Below are 15713 nucleotides of genomic sequence, written 5' to 3'. Positions count from 1 at the left end.
AAAAAAAGAACTAGGGATTATGCAGTGTTGGAATTGAGTCTGAGGAGGAAGTTCTGTCCCATGTTTAGTCCATTTTTGTTTGGGGTTTTATAGCACCTCACTTTGACAAGATGGGGCATGTTCCAGGTAATGTGTCTGTAAAACTGTATAGCGAGTCACTTTGAAAGGCCAACAGGATTCCCTGTTTGTGAGGGGTGGCTTGTTGCTGCATTTCCTCATTTCCCTGTCCAGTAACCTTCCCACAAAATAGGCATGTTGGCCAATGGGAGATGAGCTGCCGCTGATGGACGACTGCCACGCACTGCTGAATCCTTTATCAGGGAGGCAGCTGGAGCCCGGAGCAGTTTAGCAAGTTTGCCAAAGACACAAAACTTTGACTCCTACTTCTACATTTTTCTCCCCTCCACAGTCAGAGGATGATCAGATCATATCTAAAGACAAGCCATGCATCTGCATGGAGGGTCCTTCAGCCCAGATAGGTGACTAGGCCATCAGCTGAATGACAGCCTGGTCCTGACACCAAGCATTGACCTCGCACCTAACGGGCTCACGGCCATGTGTCTTGCAGGTATTTTGAAGGCGGCGTCTCATCTGTCTACCTCTGGGATCTGGATCATGGCTTTGCTGGCGTGATCCTCATAAAGAAGGCTGGGGACGGATCAAAGAAGATCAAAGGCTGCTGGGACTCCATCCACGTGGTGGAAGTACAGGTACAGCTCCCAGCTGGTGACCAGAGCCACCCAGTGCACCTTTAAAACCGAGTAGGGATTATACGGAGAGCACTGTTCTGATGCGTTAGGAGGGACACGCATGCAGAATAACCCTAGCCAGCTTCTAGGGGCTCCTCAAGTTCCTCCTCGGCTCTGGCTCACCCAGGTTCAGACCTCTGTCTCGTCCCCCAGGAGAAGTCCAGCGGCCGCACTGCTCACTACAAGCTGACCTCCACAGTGATGCTCTGGCTGCAAACCAACAAGTCCGGCTCAGGCACCATGAACCTCGGAGGCAGTCTCACCAGACAGGTAAGGTGGCTGTTCTCAGCCAGGTGCCAGAGCTGGCTTGCTGTCTGCAGTTGGCCCTGCTTAGATGGAGCGTGTTTAGGCACTGCACATCCACCATCCAAGGATTGCTTCATGTTTCCATGTCAGTGCCCTGTGAGCTGTACTTGCATGTGGTTTTGCTTGTTTGTTTGTTTGTTTTGTTTTGTTTTTGTCTTCCCAGGTAGGGTCTCACTCTATCTCAGGCTGAAGTAGAGTTCACTATGTAGTCTCAGGGTGGCCTCCAACTCACTGTGATCCTCCTACCTCTGCCTCCCGAGTGCTGGGATTAAAGGCGTGTGCCACCAGTTTTTGCCACTTCCTGCTCTAGTGGGACAAGGAAGTTGCCAGCTGAGTGTGGTGTCTTGTCATCCACCAGGACTTGCCTTGTCCCTGTCATCCATCATGCTCTGCTCCTTAATTTGCCATTCCTGGGGGTCCAAGCCAGCCGTCAGCTCTGTGAGCCGTTCCTCTCCAGATCAGGGTCTCTGCCACTTGCTTCTCAGCCAACCTGGGAGCCATCATCAGCATCACCCAGGAGGTTGTTAGACGTGTAGAAACCTTGGGCCCCACCCAAAAAATAAATTTTTTTTATTTGAGAAAGAGAAAGCAGTAGAGAGAGAGAGAGAGAAAATGAGCATGCCAGGACCTCCAGCCACTGCAAAAGAACTCTAGATGCATGAGTCCCCTTGTACCTCTGGCTTATGTGGGTCCTGGGGAGTCAAACTGGGCTCCTTAGGCTTCTCAGGCAAATGCCTTGAATGCCTTAGATGCCTCTAAGCCATCTCTCCAGCCCTCTTTATTTTTATTTTATTGTTTTGTTTTTCGAGGTAAGGTCTCACTCTAGCTCAGGCTGACCTGAAATTCACTATGTAATCTCAGATTGGCCTTTGAACTCAACAGCGATCCTCCTACCTCTGCCTCCCGAGTGCTGGGATTAAAGGTGTGTGCCATCACACCTGGTTTCTACTTTTTTTTTTTTTTTTTTTTTTTTTTAAAGAAAAGCTTGTTGAGTGTACAGCAAGAAGGCAATGGGATTGGCAGTGTCTGAGCTTAGGACCAGCATCTGTAACATTCTAAAGCAGCTCTCCAGGGAGTTCTGTGTACACATTGAAAGCTAAGACCTGTGATCTGTGCATTTCTCAAGTAGAATTTCCTTGGGAGAACAGGGATCCAAGCTGTCCTTTCCAGGCCACGTAAGCTGAGCTCGTCGCTTGGTCCTCCTGGCACTGCGTGCCCTCGCGGCATCTGAGCCACTCTCAGACCTTTGCACCTGGCCAAGAGCCCTCACACGCCCATCCACCCTTGGGGGCACGCAGAGCTGCAGAATCTCTGCATGAGCACAAGTATGGGGGTGGGGGCCCTGCTCCCCTTGCTGTGTGAGGTTCCCATAGCATCAGAAAGATTTTTTTTTTCTCAGTAGGATAACTATACTTGGTTGGGGCCAAGGATGGGGCTCAGTGGTAGAACACTTGGCACATACGGGGGAAGCCCCATATTCATTCCCCACCACCAAAACCACCCAAGTGTTCTTTCAGTAGTGCTTCATAGAAACATAGTTGCAGAAAGGTTCGGTGCAGTAGCTCTTCTGGGTAGGTTTGCACTCTCCAAAGTGCATCTGAAAAACGATAGTGCAAGGTGGACATGGGCCAGCTACCGTGGGTGCATAGTGGAACCTTAGGTTCCCACATGCAAAATCCCCTCCTCCTCTGCAATGCCGGGCTCAAGGAGCTTGGAATTCTCTTGTCCATCCTCCATCCCGGAAACAAAACTCTAGTGCCCAGGACAAAATACATCCTGCATGGACGTGGCCCTTGACAGAGGAAAGCCAGCTGAGTCCCCGAGCAGCCAGCTACTCAGTAGCCTGCCCCCACCTTCTCACCACCACCGGGGGAATGGGTGGGAAACCCTAAATCTGTCTGGAGGCTGCTTCCTGTCTCTTGCTGCTGGAAACTGTTTATAATTCTACCCAGCATACAGTGACCTGGACAAATATTTAATCCTCCATTTTCCTAATAGTCTAAATCAGAGCTGTCCGTCCATGACCAGCATGTGGCTCCAGCTTGCCTTGAGCAATGGCCCTGCCAAGCCAAACTCAGCCTGGGGAGTGGCTATCCTCAGCACACCTTGCGGGGTTACCCTCAGCACAGCTTGCAGGGTTAGCCTCGGCACAGCTTGCGGGGCTACAGTCTTGTCTGCATTTCCTTCTGCTGCCTTTTGCTCTTGGGGCTTTGCTGAGGAAATCCTTGCTTCTGTCATCATTCTCACAGCCAGAATCATAACTCATATGAGGTACATTAAAGCCGGGGCTTGCCTCCAATGTAAGTAACTATAAAAGGAGGGGGTGGAGCAGTGAGGTGGACAAATGCTAGTTAATGACAGCTTCTGAGCAGAGGGAAACCAGGGCCGAGGGGTTTGGCTGTGAGGTCCAGATGAGCCCTGGAAAAATGTCTGTGGTTGCCTTGGATGGGAGACAGAGGGGTTCCAGGAAAGCAAGCACACGCGCGGTGGAGCGGCCATCTCCTTTGACTGGATTGTAGGCACTTGTGGTTCCCATTTAGTAGATGAGGAAACTGGGACTCATATGGTCAAACACTTGCCTATAATGACAAGAGGCAGAGCTAGGATAAAAGCCCATGCTCGTGTACCCCCCAAAGTTCTAGTTTCTGCCGTGCCACACTTTTTTAGTGTGGATCAGTCCCCTGTACCTGACATTCAGTGGATGTCACGTGAACACTGATGTGTAAACACACTGAGCAGTGAGAGACTAAGTGGCCACATGAGGTGTGCTTGCTCCTGCAGGTCAGGGGGACATTTGAGTTCTTCACAGTTGAGTAATGTGATGGGCATTTTTAGAGGTGGCCCTGCCAGCTGTCATGGGAGGTTGGGTTGATGGGAGGAGAGGAAACTGTGAAAGCATCCAGGAAAGAGAACGAGGCCCCAACTGCCAGCCCAGGAAGGCTGCAGGGAGGGGCAAGCCTGTGGGAGAAGCAGCAGAAGGTGCCACCCAAGGCAAGAGGCAAAGGCCAACAGGAGGGCAGAGAGGGAGCCCCAGGGTGGGGCGAGCTTTGGGTGGGGCAGGTGTTCTGGGCTTGAAGGACTCCAGGTTGTGCATGATGGGCTAAACTGGAGGTCCCCTTCCCTCCCACACTGCACAGTTGAGGATCTGGGAATGCAGCCCCCTTAACTCACACTCACACTCGCCCCTCTGTGGAGCTGTCTCTTCAGGCCCCTGCGTCATCCCAGCCAGGACAAGCAGCGTCTCAGTTCTCATAGTGTCACGCCTTGCCAGTGGTGCCCTGTGGGCCCTAGGCATGTCACCCTCAGGTTTCCCAAGCCCAATATACAGAAGTGGCCCAGAAGGTTCGCAGAGTTTCCTTCCCAGGGGCATTGCAGGCTTGCTGCCGCCCCTTTTCAATCAGACAGCTTCTGGGAGGGAGTGCACCAAGGGAGCTGGAGAGTAGCTCTCAGTGCCACCTGTCAGCAGTGACAAATGGCCCCAGCTGCATTTCCCAGCTGGTCAGGGCGCCCTGGTGTGAGCTCCCTGGGCCTCACCCCATCTTTCATGTGGCCTTTTGTTGCCCCCTCTCAAAGTTGTCTCTTGGGGACATCAGTTAGAAAATCAGGGAGATAGTGTTTGGCAAGTCCCTGCAGTTGGGGCACAATGGGGAAGGAGGCAGCAGCTTCCTGGAAGCTCATTATAGCCTCATCAGACCCTCCTGCCAAGGTGGAGGCCACATGCAAGGGAGGCAGGCCGTAGGTGCCCTTGGCAGCCTGCCACGGAGGCCCCAGCAAGAAGGCTGGGAGCAAGCAGAAGAGCACCGCGTGCCAAGTCCGAGCATGTGGAAAGGGAAGGTGCTCGGAGAGGTCACTCCGCCTGGGTGATGGCGGAGACGTGGGAATGAGGCGGACCGTAAATCTCTGGAAGGAGATCCAAGGGCTCCCATCCGGGGAAGGGCCCTGCAGATGTTCGCTTGATTTTCTTTTCAGATTCTAAATATTTAGACACGAAGGTGGAATGTTGTGTTGAGTGGGGAGATCAGGCCGGTCATTTGCAAACAGACCTCCCTTCCCGTCAGCCACAGATGCTCTAGTGTCTCCAGGCAGGAAAACCCCGGCCATAACAGCCCTTGCTTGTGGATCCTGCCAGGAAAAGCCTCCCTGACCTGGGCTTGGCAGTTCGGCTCAGCAGGATATTTTCATAAGGGGACGCAGCCTGTGGCCCTTCCTTCCAGGTGGAGGGAACAAAGGGTGGGCCAGGCTCAGAGAGCCAGCTTGCTGGGTGGGGGGGAGTGCAGCTGCAGGCGGCTCCCTGTGATCCCCAAGCTTTCCTAGGTGGCGTCCTCCAAGGAGGGCTGAGCGCTTGTTGAATGAGCCGGGGCAGAGTGACCTAGAAAGAAAGCTGCGGGAGGCTGTCTCTCCCTGACCTGTCCTCACTGTAGAGGGCAGGAAGGGTCAGAGGTGCTGGGCTGGACCCTGTTGGGAGTCTCCCAGCCCTGAGTTGGGGCGTGTTCTGTGCTTTCCTGGTAAAGTGTAGATGAGGTCCAGCCAGCAGAGAGGTCTCCTGGGAGAACACTGGTTTCAGAACTTTCCAGCCCATGGGCACATCCTAGCCCAGACACCTTCCAGACTCACTGCTCTGAAGGTCAGTGCCTTCCTCATATAGTTGGTGTCTGCTTTGAAAGCTCGTGCCATTTTGACATACTGTTTCTACTCACCAAGGAATACCGCTGCTCCCCCATGGTGTCCAGAGCGTACAGTCGGAGGCTCAGGTTTTCTACACCGGGCAGTCCCAGCCTCCCTGGAAGGCTCTCTGAGCATTGTCTGGCTGGGTGGCAGGTTCAGTCCTAGCCTAGCACTGTCCCATATCCATGACACAACCTGGGCAATCGGGGCCCACAGGAGCCTGGGCTGGAGCTCCACTTTGACAGGCAGGTGAGCTGCCGAGTATGCCTTGGCATCGCACAAACATTGTTCACCTGTAGTGACAGTGACGGAAGTGAAGGCTGAGGCAGACCCAGATCTTTCCTTCTGGGCTTCAGGCTGCAGCCTTGGATTCTAAGCTCCATGTGCCTGTTGAGAGAGGCAAACTTCTTGCAGGCCCTCTCTTCCGACTAAGCTCCCTAGAAGATGCCTTGTGACAGAAATGTCCTCCCTTTTTGAGGACAGCAGCCACTAGTGTCCTCCCCATCTCCACCATGAGGAAGGGAGAGGGTCTCACTGGGGCAGGCAGGCTGGCCCCGAGTTCAGGCTCACTTGGAACGCCTCATGGAACATCTGTGCGGCCACAGAACAGACAAATGTTTCCTTCTGGCAGCCTCTTTTACAAGGATGTAATAATATATGCATTGCTAAAATAGTCTCTTTCTGGTGGGTCAGCACTGCCAGCAAGCTGACCCTAGCCAGGTGTGGAGGGGAGGGAGTTAGCGGGAAAGAAGGACGAGGGCGCTGTGGAAACTACCCATGTGTGCCAGGCTCTCTGCCCCCACCCCAACCCATCTCCATCCCCTAGCCCCTGCTGGTCCTTTTACTGGACAGAGCTGATTCCCTGCCTCGAGCTTTGAGGGGCCCAGGCCGCCGTGTGTTCACGGGGTCGGCCTTTCTCATTGCTGGGAGGAGACGGCATTGCTGACGGGACGACCCGGCCCCATGGTGAGAGCCCCATGCCCACAGTGCTGCACTCGCCCTGGGCTGCTTGTGCTCGTCGGAAGGGGCTCAAAGTCCTCATCCCTTCTCTTGGTGGGACATGGAGCAAGGGACTGAGAATCTGTTTGGATTGGACAGACACCACCACACCCCATCCCCGTCCCCATCCCCAAGCAGCTCCCTGCCTAGCTGAACAGCTCTGAGCCGTCGTGGGCTGGGCATGTTAACCACTTCCATGTGGAAAGAGAGAACACACAGTCCCAGGATATTGGTGTCCCCAAATCCCTTTCAACAAGGAGTGGCTGCAGCCCTGTCCTTTCTCTCAAGTGTGCTCCCCAACTCCTGTCTCTCTCTCTCTCTCTCTTTCACACACATACACACACCCTGGCCAGTTGCCGTGGCAACAGGACTTTGCTCAGGGAAGGTGACATTCCAGCTACACAAGGGTTCTGCCTGGGATACAGTACTTACTTACTGAAGGCAGAGGTGGCTATCATTACTTGGTTCATGGGCACTTTTGCTACTCCCTTGTTCTGGGGACCATCTGAGGAACATGATTCCCCAGAATCCCTCACCAAGTAATGCCCGAGACAGCTCAGGGCCTAGGGCATGGGGGCACTCCTCTTCCTCTTGTCTTTGACCAGCAGGTTGAAGCCTTGCCTGAGCCAGCACTAGAGCTGTGGCTATAGTCAGTCACATAGCTCTGAAGAGCCTTGGGAAACCCTAGGTTCCAGGCTGTTAACTCTAAACTGGGCCACCTTCTAGCATTTTACTGTTTGGCTATACCATTTCTCCCCAGAGCTCACTGCCATATGAGCAGCTACCTTTCAGATCCCACTGGGCCCAAGTATGCCATCTATGACATTCTTCCCCTCAGCCCCACTTCTGCCATCTACAATGACATAGGTAGGTCTAGTCCCTCTAGCAGACAGTGGCCTCTCTGAGCTCTCTGGCTTCCTGGAGTCAAGGTGAGTGGATGGACTTTGATTTGCCTGTAGCTCAGCTCTCTTAAAACCCAGCGTACTAAGCTGAACCCAGCCCTCAGATATGGCTGACCGGGGCACAAGAGAGATGCTGTCATCTTCTTGAGGTGAATTATAGAGCCTTCAACTGTCCATCACCCCTGCCCAGGCACCTGCTGGAGTACTGAGGTTACACAAAAGCTGCATACCAATCCCATCACAGTCTGGTCACGTGTGCTGCGCCTAAGGCCTCCAAGTCTCTTCAAAGCAACTATTTGTACACCAGCTATCATTTTGGTTTTGTTTGTTTTTTTTAATACTTTATTTATTTATTTGAGAGAGAGAGGCAGGTAGAAAGAATGGGTGTACCAGGGCCCCCAGCCACTGCAAATGAACTCCAGATGCCTGCGCCGCCTTGTGCATTTGGCTTATGTGGGTCCTGGGGAAAAGAATCTGGGTCCTTTGGCTTTGCAGGCAAGAGTCTTAACCATTAAGCCATTTCTCCAGCCCACTGTCCTCTTTTTGTGCTAGGGAGCTTAGTGCTGGGACACTGTTTTCGTGCTTGCTTTTTTTGCCCAGGTAAACTCAGTACCACAGGAGCAAGAGCAAAGAATTGCAATCCGCAGTGCTGTGGGAATCACGTTTTAGAGCTTCAGTCCTGGCAGGAGATAATGTTCATAGGAAGGTGACATGGGACTGGGTCCCATGTGGTACTGCTTGCCTGTTAGCTGCTTGGGTTCTGCAGACCTCTGACTATCTTGACCTTGGTGGTGGCTACAAGGTTGTTAATGAAGGCATCCTTCAACAGACAGGTACAGACTCCTGCAGGAGGCCTGGGGCCCTTGGCTCTACTACAGCTGCAGAAGGTGGCCAGGAACCTGCTGGGAGACCCAGACCTTGCCAGCTCAGCCCCCTCAGTGGGACATGAAAGTGACAGGCCTGGCCCCCAGCAAGCTCCTGCTGGTTCCTCTGGCCTCTTGACTGCACAATTGCAATCCCATTAAAAATGGATGCCTGGGTCAATTTCACGCTAGTTCCTCCTTCAGGAGAGGTGGGTCATCACTGCTGTCCTCCAGCCTTCAGTGCCCTTGGACCTCAGGGGCACATAGCCATGGTCAGGGACTTCTGACCTGAGGGTAAACTTGAGGGGAAAGCTTGAGGGCTAAAGTGACTTGATCCTGTCCCACCCTTTGCTTGCCAACTCTGCCTTCAGTTCCCTCTTTCATGGGTCTGTTCTGCCCTCCCCAGCCTGAAAGTCATTCTCAGTGTCAACACAGGCAAGCCAAAGCAGGTGGGACACACAGGGCCCTTGTCCCACACCCAGCTCTTCTTCCTGCTCTAAGATCAGAAGCCAACTTGGCTTCACTTTATCTGCCCTGAGCTGTTTTGGAGTGCTGATACTGTTCTTGATGGCTGCTCCAGCTTCGGAACCTTGTTTCAACAACAGTAGCATGCCTTTATCTGCAGTTGAGTAACAAGGAGCGGTTATACACTTAGTGTTCCACTAGGTACCCCATGAGGCAGAAAACAAGCCAGCCTCTCCTTGGAGCCGTTCTCCTCTTGTCTGAGAAGTAAGACTCACCACAGGGGAAGATCCAAGCTCATGAGCCTGTATTTGTGCTAGGAACGGCAGCGCCTCCCCCCTGCTGGCTCCTTTCTGCCTGTGTGCAGTGCTGCTTGCTAGGACAGAGCTGGCTGCCACAGGAAGAGGATCCTTGTTCTCTGCCCCCACTACCATGGCCGGCTTCACAGCCCCTGAGAGGGGAGGACACTGGCTGTGCAGTGCGCGCAGGTTTGACTCATATGGTCATGGGCAAGTCACTTCATTCCCCTGACCAGAGTCTTCCGTTGATGGGATTGTCTGTCCCTCTCAGGGACCTTCACAATCTTCTAGCTGACAATGTCCTGTGGGTGCCATTGTTGGGTGTGGTGTGGGGCTGCTCTTCCCAGGGCTGCCTTGCTAGCGATGCCTCCAGATGTATATCTGCTGGCCAGGCTGCGTGTGACCTAAAATTTCAGTCACTGTGATTGACAAAATGGACTTGTAACAAAACCCACAGCTGCCTCTGCAGAGCCACCAAGGGCCAGAGGGCTGTGCGCAGCACAGAGCTGGCAGTGTGGTGGCAGCTACTGGCCATGTCTATGGAGCTGCCGCCACCTCTGACTTGAACGGTTTGTCTTTGCAGATGGAGAAAGATGAAACTGTGAGTGACAGCTCCCCACACATAGCCAATATCGGACGCCTGGTAGAGGTGAGTGGGCCTTGGGTTCATGCCCCTAGTGCTGGTGCAGCGTGGGCCACAGTGTACCCGTTCCTGTCAAGCCTTGGGTTATCTGAGCCTGACTTGGGTCAAGCGGGGCTCTGGCTCCAGGCACACACACCCAGCACGGTGCCCTGCTCCATCAGTGATGCTGGGAAGCAGAGTCCCTCCCCAGATGCGCCGGGTGTGAGCACTGATCTGAACTCTGGGAGGAAGCACATCACTGGACACCGAAGCCTTGGAGCTGCTTCACTTTTCACTGTGGCCACTGTTGTTTGGATGGGAGACGTGCTCTCTGGTCTTATAGAATTGCTCACAGGATTGGTGGGCACCAGAGAGATGGTGATGTGGTTAGATCTGTTCCCAGCAGTGGTCAGGGTTGGCCATCAGTCCCTAGGTGTCGGCATCCTCCATGCCTAAGAACAGGAAAGACCCAGCACAAATTATAGGTGCCGTCCTGGCAGCCGGGAACTGGCTTCCAGCACAAGGGAGCAGTCCCACATCTCCCCCCCGTGGCCACAGCAGGAACTACAGGGTGAGCTGGTGGCAGGTGGGTGTGGGCCTCAGGATTCCTGTTTTCTCTCCTGGCTGACTCACCTCCCTTCCCAGGACATGGAAAATAAAATCAGAAGTACGCTGAATGAGATCTACTTTGGAAAAACAAAGGATATTGTCAACGGGCTGAGGTAATGTACCAAAAACCTGAAGTTTACAACCACATACATAGGGGTTTGAATCTTTGGCTGCTCATAGCTCTGTGGCCTTGGACTTGAATTCCTCATTACAAAAGGAGGCCAGCAGAGCCCGCTTTGGGGATTATCTGCCACATTCTGAAAGGCACGTAACCATGTCCAGCTCACATTCCCAATAGCTCTCCACCTGTTCTGTCCTCTGAGGCTTCCTGCCCCTTCTATGGCTTTTGACACTCTCACTGCTGGAGTTGGCCGCCTCCAGCTTGTCAGGTTGTCTGGAGGATCTGCCTGGCCCCTTTGGTGTTGGGGCCTGGAAAGACCACATAGGCCCCAGAGAGCACCAGAGGGAGCTGGGCACCCCAGCCTTTGCCTGATCCAAACTCCAGCTAGCAGAGCGCGGAGTTCAGACCAAGGACCTGGTCCTGTGTTCTGCCAGGCCTCTGCTGGCGGTGGCTGGGGCCCTGCGCTGTCCTCTCTCATGTCCCTATTTCGCTGTGGTGGGAATGGGAGGCAGAACCCAGCTGGGGACCAGCGGAGGTGGCTGAGGAGTAAGTCAGGTGGCCAGTATCTTCTTCAGGCCCTCTCCTCCTGATCATGTAACTGTCCACACGCCTCTCAGCCGCCCTTGACCTATCCAAGAAGCAGGGTGCTGACGAGGTTAGATGAGCTGGTGGCAGTTGGGAAGCTTTCTAGTGTCCAGCTGTGCTATGTGTGCGCCCTTGCTGACCAGTGCTCTGATCCATTTCCCTGGTCAGTATACACAGTGGAGCAGAATAGATGCAGGGTGCAACTTGTGAATTTATCCAGCAGGTAGATTTAAGCCTGTTCTGCAGCATCAAAGAAGAGGATCACACCTGGAAACCTAGCACTTAGGAGACTAAGGCAGGAGGATTGTGAGTTTGAGGCCAGCCTGGGCTACATAGTGAATAACAGGCCAGCTTGAGCTATGTAGTTAGACCTTGCCTCAAACAAAATGAGGAGCCAGGCATGGTGGTGCACACCTTTAATGCCAACACTCCAGGAGGCAGGAGAATCACCATGAGTTCAAGGCCACCCTTAGACTACATAGTGAATTCCAGGTCAGCCTGGGCTAGAGTGAAACCCTACCTTGGGGGGAAAAAATGATAAGTAGGTAGATAGACAGTCTTCTCTGAAATCTCATCTACCCCCTCCTGGCCTTTGGCAGGTACAAACCCAATGGTCCTGAATATCAGGCCTGCCACCTTGGGTCGTGGTGCCAAATGTTCTTTGTACACCTTCCCAACTGGCTAGCCTCTGCCATCCCCACAGTGCTGGGAAATGCAAGGAGCAGCTGAGCCTCTGGGCAGCAGGTGTGCCCCGTGAAGATCAGCCAGGAGAACCCCAGCATAGACCTCTGCAGTGGAGGCACTGTGGTGGCCTCCTGAAGCCTCACTTTTCCTCAGCTGTCGGCCTCTTGTTCTACATTGCTGTTGCTCTCTCCCCCGGCTTCACCCTCTGACATTCTCTGTAGATCTCTTGACGCTATCCCTGACAACCACAAGTTTAAGCAGTTGCAGAGGGAGCTTTCTCAAGTGCTGACCCAGCGCCAGGTCTACATCCAGCCTGATAATTGAGCCGATCCAGGTACCCTGCCTGAAGGACGTGAGACCTCCCCACTAAACAGGACTTACCAACCTGCCCAGACCCCGCCACTAACCTGTGTCCGCTCACGGCTAGTGAGCAGCCACATTAACGCATAGTCTCAGCCCCACGTACTATGCCACGTGTCACGTGTGTGCTGTGTGTGCACATTGCATTCTGAACAGAGGCCAGGTGTGAAAGGAAGCCAGGTTTTGTTTGGCTTTTGCTCCTGACAGCCCAGTCAGAGGGGAGGGGATTAACACTACATTCCAGCAGAAGGCGCTGTGCGCACCATCTCACTGGCTTACACAGTCAGGCCCGAGGGCCTTGCCTTCTGCTGGGCCGTACACATAGGACAGCCTCTCTGGGTCCTCCCATCTTCTCTATCAGGGATACCAGAAGCCAGAAGGCCCCATCTTAGGAACCCCTTGGGCTTGGAAGATATGGTCTCCCTCTGAACCTCTGGATGGAGCCCTGAGTGGGGCTGTGATTTCCCTAGCCAGCCCAGCACCCCACCAACCAGGCTGCTGCTGGAGCTGCTGGGTGCCCGGTGCCCAGTGCTCGTACCATGTATGCTGGCAGCCCTCCCCTGACAAGCTGCAGCTGTCCTCCTGCAGGCCACACTGATGGAAAGGAAAACAGTCTTGCTTGTTAACAGTGGTTAAGAACCATGACTTGAGCTTGTGACAAACACAGATGTGTGACAGTGATCAACATCCCTGGAGAGGAGGAGGGAGACTGCATTTAAAACAAGGCTCTTGGGAGCCCACAGTGGGCTACAGAGCCTCAGGCTGGAAGTGGACACAGGCCCAATGGGACTCACAGCAGGGCTGGGTGAAGCGTGTATGTGACTGGCACAGAAGCACTATTGCCCTCTCTGGTCTGGTCTGTGTGCCAACTACAAGTCCACGGAGTCATTAGTTCTAGCCTCAGTGGCACCTCTGAGCCTTCTTAACTCAGGGCTGAGCCAAGGTATACTATGGCCCATCTGCCAGACATGTCCTCTTTCCCACAGTAACTCAAGCACTGTGGGCACTGATAAGGTTGCGTAGCAGTGACTCCCCAGCTCTGCTTCCTAAGGGGCCTCTAATCCTGCTACCCACTTCCAAGTCTGACCTCCTCATCTCAAGCCTCACTATGACTGAAACGTCTCTGAGTTAGGGGTGGCCAGACAGAGGCCAGCCTGCAATGCTGGCTCCTTCCTCCCAGGAGAGCTGGCCCTGCACTGCTCCTTCACCTCTGCTAGCACTGTCCTCCCGTAGTGAGCTTTGAAAACCCAAATACTTGGAAGCAAGCAGTCAGTCCAGTGCGCTTAGCAGTGTCGGCACTTCCCACGGGGCTTCTCCGCTTGCACACAGGTCCCTTGAAAGTCCCGTCTGCATCACCATCCTATCTTGAAAACTTCCCAGGACATCTGGCAGGTTCCACAGCCAGAATTCAAGTTGCCTCTGAGTCCTGCTTCATCTCGCTTCCCCCCACCCCACCCCACCCCCGCACCACTTGGGAGGGCGTGTTTTCTCCCTCATTCACAGCGGCGTGTGCGGAACCTGACCCCTCGCTGAGCATGTCACCCACCTCCTCCCACTGCTTCCAAACAGTCAGAGGCACTATAAATACTTGAGAAGGTGCTTACTTAATGGTATGCTGGGTAAATTTGACAAAATGATCATTCAAAGAATGAATTCAAGCATTTCTGTGAGCCGGGGTTTCTTGGCCTTGTGAGAATTGATGAAGGTACTGTGTGTGGGAAGCACTTTAGAATTCATCAGTTTTTCTAAGCCTCAGTTCTTTCAGCTTCGGTGAAGAGTGCTTCCTGGCAAACCCAAGGGCCCAGGGCTCTCTTGTGTGCTGGTCTGCCTTTTAGGATGCAGGCTGCTGGGTTAGCAGCAAGAGCCCTGGCCGCGACCCCAGCCGCTCAGACATGCGGAGAGGCTGGTTCTTCGGCACTTGCTGGTCCTGGGGTTACCGCACCTGCTCCCCAGGGTGGGAAGCCAGCCTCATCTGCAGCATGAGCGGGCGGGATGCTCCCCAGAGGGTCTCAGGGCAGAGTCTTCACCTCTTGGCCAGAAAACCTGGGCAGCCAGTCTGACACACAGTCAAGACTGCATGGTGCCTGAAAGACCAGAAGCCAGCTGGGCCTGCACCCACAGCAGTGGAGCTTAGGGCTCTGGCAGTCAGGTCACCCCCAGCTCGGAGCCCAGCGAGGTGCTGAGGTGCAGTCTCGGGCCCTGGGCCCCCCCGCACCCTCCTAGGTAGATGCTCTTAGGTATTAGATGTGCACAGCCTGGCGCCCCTGGCCACCCGCCCCTCCCTGTCTGTCTACTAATGGCATCCTTCCTCCCCTGCAGGTCTGTGCAGACTTTTGCAGACAAATCAAAACAAGAAGCTCTTAAGAACGACCTGGTGGAGGCTTTGAAGAGAAAGCAGCAGTGTTAGACCTCTGCTTCGCGCTAACCGGACACGCCACGCACTCGTTAGACTCCTTTCTTAGAAAACTCGTTTTCTGCTCTTTCCCTCATCCCCTCCCTCCCCGACAGGTCACGTAACAGTTTGCATCATCGACCGCACAGCGCCATCTCTCCCTGAGAATAAAGCCCGATGCCCGCCCGCCCTCTGGCTCCGAGGCCTGCTTCCCACCACGTTTCGCTATCGAAACTCTGGATATTTCCATAGAGACCGTGTGGTTTTTGTCCGCCTGGGCCCCGTCTTCCTCTCCTCTCCTGTTTACAGGCATAAATACACTGTCAGTCAGCCACCGCTCCCCACCTTTTTGTTACATTGGTGTAAAAAACGTAAAACAAAAAAAAAATTATGAAATAACTGGTGTGTGAAAGATAGAAGAAAAACTGGAAATCTGATTCCATGTGTGTTTGGGAGTTGCTTGGGGTAGGGGCCAGGGGGACGGGGGACAGCTCTGGAGGGGGGAGAGGTGGCGCCCCTGTCCTGCAGAGACCACAGTGGGGGTGGGGACTGGCGACCGTCTGCTCTTCTGGCCAGGTGCTTTTCTGTCAATTTTTATGGAATGCAAAAGGAGTTTTTTGTTTTATTTTGTTTTTTTTTTTTTTGTAAAGCTTAAAAAAAATCTACATCTTATACTTGAGCCTCCATACTTAAAAAAAAAAAAGGAAAAAAAGAACAAAAAAATAAATAAAAAGAAACTGGGACGCAGCGCCAGCCTTGTGTTTCTTGTCTGCCTGTGTGGGTGTGGGTGTTGTGTCCCCTTGCCATGGGGGCAGAACCCACCACGGTGGAGATAGGAAACTCTGCATGGCTAAGGACTAATGGGGAGGGGCAGATTCCACTGGAGGTCTTACCACACCCCAGAACTCAGCACACCTCCCTGAAGAGCTCCAGCCATACTAAGTCACACCAGATGTCTGGTGACACGGAAGGTCCCTGTACCTCCATGCTCTCTTCTTCGATTTTATTTTTGGTTCTTTTTTTTTTTTTTGGTTTTTCAGGGTAGGGTTTGCTGTAGCCCAGGCTGATCTGGAATTGACTATGTAGTCTCAGGTT

At 53.6% G+C, this 15713-nt stretch overlaps 1 protein-coding gene across 2 annotated transcripts in view; it reads left to right on the top strand.

Moving 5' to 3' along the window:
- Capzb (capping actin protein of muscle Z-line subunit beta) overlaps positions 1–14957 on the top strand; it is a 132110-nt gene extending 117153 nt beyond the window's left edge. Inside the window, exons 5-9 of one of the 2 annotated variants that reach the window (XM_004657579.3) lie at positions 569–710; positions 903–1019; positions 9829–9894; positions 10513–10589; positions 14546–14957. In XM_004657579.3, the coding sequence (XP_004657636.1) occupies positions 569–710; positions 903–1019; positions 9829–9894; positions 10513–10589; positions 14546–14633 (490 nt within the window). In that variant the 3' untranslated portion in view covers positions 14634–14957. Of the gene's footprint in view, positions 1–568; positions 711–902; positions 1020–9828; positions 9895–10512; positions 10590–12087; positions 12213–14545 lie in introns of those variants that run through there. The other variant, XM_045150558.1, reaches the window with a different exon arrangement.
- Positions 14958–15713: the final 756 nt, after the last annotated feature.

This window comes from Jaculus jaculus, chromosome 5 (genome assembly GCF_020740685.1).
Source record: "Jaculus jaculus isolate mJacJac1 chromosome 5, mJacJac1.mat.Y.cur, whole genome shotgun sequence".
NCBI lineage: Eukaryota > Metazoa > Chordata > Mammalia > Rodentia > Dipodidae > Jaculus > Jaculus jaculus.
This window is presented reverse-complemented; position numbering and strand designations above follow the sequence as displayed.